The sequence below is a fragment of the Protobothrops mucrosquamatus genome, unplaced genomic scaffold, assembly GCF_001527695.2.
Source record: "Protobothrops mucrosquamatus isolate PMUCROS unplaced genomic scaffold, P.Mucros_1.0 scaffold2405, whole genome shotgun sequence".
Taxonomy (NCBI): domain Eukaryota; kingdom Metazoa; phylum Chordata; class Lepidosauria; order Squamata; family Viperidae; genus Protobothrops; species Protobothrops mucrosquamatus.
In genome coordinates this window covers 83,417-89,907 of record NW_015388477.1, presented here as the reverse complement: position 1 = coordinate 89,907, position 6,491 = coordinate 83,417, and the positions used below count along the sequence as shown (strand labels likewise).

At 46.2% G+C, this 6,491-nt stretch overlaps 1 protein-coding gene across 1 annotated transcript in view; it reads left to right on the top strand.

Annotated features, from left to right (window-relative positions):
* Positions 1 to 6,491, top strand: part of LOC107295569 (putative N-acetylated-alpha-linked acidic dipeptidase) — a 33,147-nt gene that overhangs the window by 2,894 nt on the left and 23,762 nt on the right. Inside the window, exons 2-5 of the mRNA XM_015824881.1 lie at positions 1,419 to 1,605; positions 2,952 to 3,053; positions 3,344 to 3,469; positions 4,457 to 4,643. Of these exons, the coding sequence (XP_015680367.1) occupies positions 1,419 to 1,605; positions 2,952 to 3,053; positions 3,344 to 3,469; positions 4,457 to 4,643 (602 nt within the window). The remainder of the gene's footprint in view (positions 1 to 1,418; positions 1,606 to 2,951; positions 3,054 to 3,343; positions 3,470 to 4,456; positions 4,644 to 6,491) is intronic.

The window sequence follows — 6,491 nt, the reverse complement described above, 5'->3', positions numbered from 1 at the left end:
AACTTTCCCTCTCTCCCTCCCTTCCTCTCTCCCTTCCTCCTTCCCTCCCTCCTCCAACTTTCCCTCCCTCCCTCCTTCCCTCCCTCCCTCTCTTCCTTCCCTCTTCCTTCAACTTTCCCTCCCTCCTTTCCTCCCTCCATCTCCCTCCCTCCCTCTGTCTTTCTTTTCCTTAACAGAAAGTGTAGCACCTTTTAAAACGATGAATTATAGAGCTTTTACAAGCATCTGTGAGTTACGGTTCCTTTGCTCTGCCTTCTTTGCTCCATTCTTTTGCACATGCCGGTGTGTGTCTACGTGTATGTGCATGGGTTTGAAAAGAATGTCTGAACTTGTCCCAAGACTGAAGAGATAATAGATTTTTCTAGGGCTGGAAGTCACATGATAGGCACTGCGAGGGGTGCGCACCAGCATCTTCTGCCCTGCTCGCACCAACATAGGACAACGTCAAGGAAAAAGTCGAAAGTAAGTCTTGAGGCATATCCCGGCACATGCAGTGCTGAACTGAAAAAGACAAATTTGAGTGACACAACTCAGTCATTCAGTTCTGAGCCAGCAACACATCCTCTGCATAAATTCACACCTCCCACCCACACGCTTCTACTGTCCCCAGAAACATTCTTCATACACCGATCCATAAATACATTAAACCACCAAAGAGGCATCACACCCCCCTTGTGTTACTGCCTGCTGATTGTTGAACCACTCACTGAACATTTCATTTATTCTCCCACATGCTGAAGAATAAAAATCTGTTCTGCGTACCCTTGATGTGTGGATTAGGTCTGGGTAACTTATTAAAGGGGTTGAGGGAGTTTGAGTAAAATATTTTCCCCTGTTTGCTATTTTTATTGGATTAATTTAGATTCAGCTTGGTTGTTAATTATCTAGTGGGGACACTGATTCTCAGACCATTGTGGATTCTGTTAATGTTTTAGGGCAGTGGTGGCGAACCTATGGCACGGGTGCCAGAGGCGGCACTCAGAGCCTTCTCTGTGGGCACGTGCGCCATCGCCCCAGTCCTAGGCCTTCAGCTGGGTTTTATAAAACCTTTTCGTTTTAGGCCTCCGCCGCTGTGTGCAAAAAAAAAAAACTTCAATAAATCAATCAATTTCAATCAATCTTGCAAAGTTGGAATTGATTGATTGAATTTTTTAGTCCCATCCAGTCTGCCGTTACCACCGCAGCCACGCCCACCCAATTGCCCACACCCACCCAATGGGCCACACCCAGCCAATGGGCCACGCCCACCCGGCACCCGACGATGCATAAGTGGGTTTTGGGTTGCAGTTTGGGCACTCGGTCTCTAAAAGGTTCGCCATCACTGTTTTAGGGGGAAGATGGAAACAGTATAAAGAATAAAATATATATTTGTTATAAAACTTCTCACAGAGCAAATAATGCCATCTTCTTCCTTCTAGCAATTTCACCCGGCAGCCTCACTTGGCAGGCACACAGGAGAATTTGCGCCTAGCTGAACAGATACAAGCAAACTGGAAGGCCTTTGGCCTAGACTCGGTCCAACTGGCTCCTTATGACGTTCTGCTTTCCTACCCCAATGAGACACGTCCTAACTACGTCTCACTCATTGACGAGCAGGGCCAAGAGGTAAAGGAGAGGGGCTGGATTGTGTATACGGAGTAGGTTTCACAACATGATACACTAGGCTAATATGAGGTTATGTAGAGAGGTACCTCAACTTATGACTATATGTGGGACTAGATTTCCGTTGCTAAGTGATGCAGTCATTAAATGATTGATCACGTGACCGGACTCAACTTTGCAACCGTATTTATCGTGGCAGTTGAGCAAATCACACATAGTTTCTAAGTAATGAAATGGTATAGGGTTTCCTGCCTGAGCAGGGAGCTGGACTAGAAGACCTCCAAGGTCCCTTCCAACTCTGTTATCCAATCCTATCCTATCCTATCCTATCCTATCCTATCCTATCCTATCCTATCCTATCCTATCCTATCCTTTCCATTCTGTATTTCTATTCTACTCTGCTCTGCTCTGCTCTGCTCTACTCTACTCTACTCTACTCTACTCTACTCTACTCTACTCTACTCTACTCTACTCTACTCTACTCTATTCTATTCTATTCTTATTTCCATTCTGTATTTCCATTCTGTATTTCTATTCTATTCTATTCTATTCTATTCTATTCTATTCTATTCTATTCTATTCTATTCTATTCTATTCTATTCTATTCTATTCTATTCTATTCTTATTTCCATTCTGTATTTCTATTCTATTCTATTCTATTCTATTCTATTCTATTCTATTCTATTCTATTCCATTCCATTCCATTCCATTCCATTCCATTCCATTCCATTCCATTCTATTCTATTCTATTCTATTCTATTCTATTCTATTCTATTCTATTCTATTCTATTCTATTCTATTCTATTCTATTCTCATGGTTCTTAAACAAATCTGTCTTCCCTATTGACTTTGCTTGTGAGAAGCTGGCTGGGAAGATCACAATTTGTGATCACGTGACTGAAGGATGCTGCAAGCATGGTAAATGTGAGCCAATTGCCAAGTGCCCAAATTACAGTCAGGTGACTGTAGGGGTGGTGTGACAATCGGAACTGCAGGGATGAGTTGTAAGTCATTTTATTCAGCACCATGATAACTCTGGCCTTTAAATGAATGGTCAGAAGTTGAGAACTACCTGCAGTTCAAAATTAAGTGTGTTGTGAGAATCATTGCATTGCCTTAAATATTACATGAAGCCATCATAGAGACTATTTGGGCATTGTATGTCAGACAAACACAACCATTTTTTTTAGAGTTTCACTAAATTGGCTTCATTTTGATGGGCCCTTGGCAAATGCGTTTCTTAAATGAATTTCCACCCCCTTCCTCAACCTTTGCCCACACCCAAGTTGGATATATCAGATGTTGTTTTTGTATGTCATTTCCCCCCCTGTGGCTCCTGAACTATCTAGATTTTCAACACGTCGCTATCTGAGCCTGTTCCTGCAGGATACGAGACCATTGAAGATATTGTGCCTCCCTATAGTGCCTTCTCAGCCCAGGGTCAGCCAGAGGTAAGGATTAAAAGGCATTTGGAGCTGCATTCAGACCTGGCAAGGCTCTAAGCCAGGGGTAGGCAACCTTGGCTCTTTTATGACTCGTGGACTTCAACTCCCAGAATTCCTGAGCCGGCATGGCTCAGCTTGGAAACCTCTCCCTTTCCCCTCAGCATGGCTGGCTCAGGAATTCTGGGAGTTGAAGTCCACGAGTCATAAAAGAGCCAAGGTTGCCTACCCCTGTGGGTGCACTTTGCAACTTCCTCACTTCATTGGTGTGTGTTGTTAATACACCTTTTGTATTCCAGGGAGATTTGGTGTATGTGAATTATGGCAGAATAGAGGATTTCCACAGATTAGAGCGAGAGATGGGAATTAATTGTTCCAGGAAAATTGTCATTGTCAGATATGGGAAGATCTTCAGAGGAAATAAGGTAAGAGATTATGAGCTTTGCTTTTCAAGCATGAGAGGAATGCTTACAAGAAACCAAAAAAATGATTAGGGGACTGGAAGCTAAAACATATGAAAAAATGTTGCAAGAATATGTTAAGTCTAATTTAATGAAAAGAAGGTATAGGGGTGACATGACAGCTGTCTTCCAATATCTAAAGAGCTGCCTCCGAGAAGAGGGGGTCAGCCTATTCTTCAAAACACTTGAAGGTGGGACAAGAAGCAACAGATGGAAACTAATAGAGGAGAGAAGCAACCTAGAACAGTGATGGCAAACCTTTTAGAGACCGTGCCCAAAAACTGGTCCCGCCCCCACCCCGCCCCTCCATCTCCCGCCCCGCCTGCCCTCAGGGCCACTCACTACCTCCAGCGCCCGCTGCAGATCGCCCAGGCATCCCAGCAGCGCTATGGTGGTCATGCCCTGTGCCTGCACCCTGCAGCATTAACCGTGCACGATGGGGTGTGAGGGCAGAGTCTTATCTATGCTGCCTGGCTGCCATGTCCTTGGCTGCGCTGCTCCGTGTGGGCCACGCTCAGGGGTGACTCTCCTTCAGGGGGGCTGCTGGAGAGGAGGGGGTCATGGGGGGAAGCAAGGCTGGGGCAATGGCACGTGTGCCCACAGAGAGGGCTCCGAGTGCCGCCTCTGGCACCCGTGCCATAGGTTCGCCACCACTGACCTAGAACTAAGGAGAAACTTCCTGACAGTTAGAACAATTAACCAGTGGAACAACCTGCCTCCAGAAGCGGTGAATGCTCCAACACTGGAAGTTTTTAAGAAGAGACTGGACAGCCATTTGACCGAAATGGTAGCGGGCTTCCTGCCTGAGCAAGGGGTTGGACTAGATGACCTCCAAGTTCCCTTCCAACTCTGTTATTCTGTTCTGTTGTTCTGCTACTCAAACTATGGATTATTATTTTTTTAGCTAGATGAATAAAATTATTTAGTTCACCAATCATTTTTAATCCCTAGGTTAAGAACGCTTACCTGGCTGGAGCCAAAGGCATCATTTTATACTCGGATCCTGCTGATTCTTGTGCTCCTGGAGTTCAGCCTTACCCAGATGGCTGGAATCTGCCAGGCGGTGGAGCCCAACGTGGAAATGTCCTCCTGCTGGATGGTGCTGGGGATCCTCTCACCCCAGGGTATCCAGCTAAAGGTGATCAAAAAAGAGGCCTTCTAGGGATGCATCCTAAAATAGGCACAACTTGTGAGAACAGTGTCCTAAGAAAAATAGCACTTGATTGTGTGGTTTTTATTTGTTGAATTGATATAATTGAGACCATCTCGCCGCGACCAACTCTCTGAGGGACAATTCCATGTGGGATAACTCAACGCAATAAATGTTATCCACCACTGTTTCTTTGACATTATTTCCAATGGAAATAATGTTAAAGAAACAGTGGCAGGTAACATTTAACGTGTAGAGTTATCCCACGTGGAATTGTTCCATTGTGAGTTGTCCCCTGCCAAGTTGGCAATGGAGAGTTGTCCCACAACAAGTTGGCCGTGATGAGTTGTCCCACAATGAGTTGCCCACTGTGAGTTGTCCCAGGATGAGTTGGCCACAGCGAGTTGTCCCACAATGTTGGCTGAGGTCAAAACATTGGAGAACACCAGAGTGGGAAAAAGAAGCGTAGTGAATACAGAGAAAAAGATTGAACAAGAATAGAATCACGTGAAATGGCAATACTCAGCTAACCGCCATAGGGAATAAACAGTAAGTAGGGTCATACCTGGTTATTACTGGGACAGGAGAACCCCAAGAAGTTCTAGAAATGAGAGCCAAAATGGAACTTTGGAACAAACACCCTAGAGGAAGATAAGGGCAAACCGTGTTCATGTTATATTGCTGAGAACACCATGTGGATTTGTCCGTCTGGTCACTTGCTCCAAGTCCACTGTCCCAAGGAGTGTCATTCTGCAGAGTCTTCAGAAATGTGGCTTTTCAGCTATAGTCCCATTGTTAGTAGATGTCTTAATGGCAATAATACGTAGACCAGTGGTTCTCAACCTTTTTAATGCCGCGACCCCAACCGGTCGTAAGTCGAGGACTAAACCGGTCGTAAGTCGAGGACTAAACCGGTCGTAAGTCGAGGACTAAACCAGTCATAAGTCGAGGACTACCCAACCGGTCGTAAGTCGAGGACTTTCCCTGCCCGGGAGCGCCGTGCATGCGTGGTTCCGCCCCCTGCACCAGCCGAGGCATAGCTGGCAAGCAGCAGAGACGGAGCAGGCCGATCACCAGCTGGCCCAGCCCAAGGGAGGTAAGGCACCCGCTGGAAAAGGGGAAAAAAAATGGCGGACAAAAAAAATGGCGACCCCCATGAAATGGTCGATCGACCCCAAATGGGGTCCCGACCCACAGGTTGAGAACCACTGACGTAGACTTATATGCCACTTCACAGTGCTTTACAGCCAGTGGTGGAATTCAACCAGTTCGCACCGGTTCAGTAGAACCGGTAGTTAATTTGAGGCTGAGTTTTGCTGAGTTCGGAGAACTGGCTGAACGCAAACTGCTTCCGGAAGTCCAGTCTAGGCCTAGAAGGAGACCCGCCGGAAATTCGTGGATGCTACTTCTGGAAGTCCGTTCTAGGCCTCGGAGGCCCAGGCCTGCGTCCAATAAGAGAACCGGTTGTTCAGGTATTTTAATCTCACCACTGTTTACAGCCCTCTCTAAGCGGTTTACAGAGTCAGCATATTGCCCCCCACAATCTAGGTTCTCATTTTACCCTCAGAAGGACGGAAGGCGAGTCAACCTTGAGCTGGTGAAGATCGAACTGCTAAACGGCAGGCAGCCAGCAGTCAGCAGAAATAGCCTGCAGTACTGCACTCTAACCACTGCACCACCACGGCTTAAGCATCTGAAGTGCTCTTTTATGTTATGTTTCTGAAGTGCCTGCATTTGGCAGTCCTTGAGATATGGTATATGGGGCAAGTCTACCCCACTGCAACCTATTGGGAGACAGAGAAAAGATGACCTTGCAGTTATCCAGGCCTTCAATCG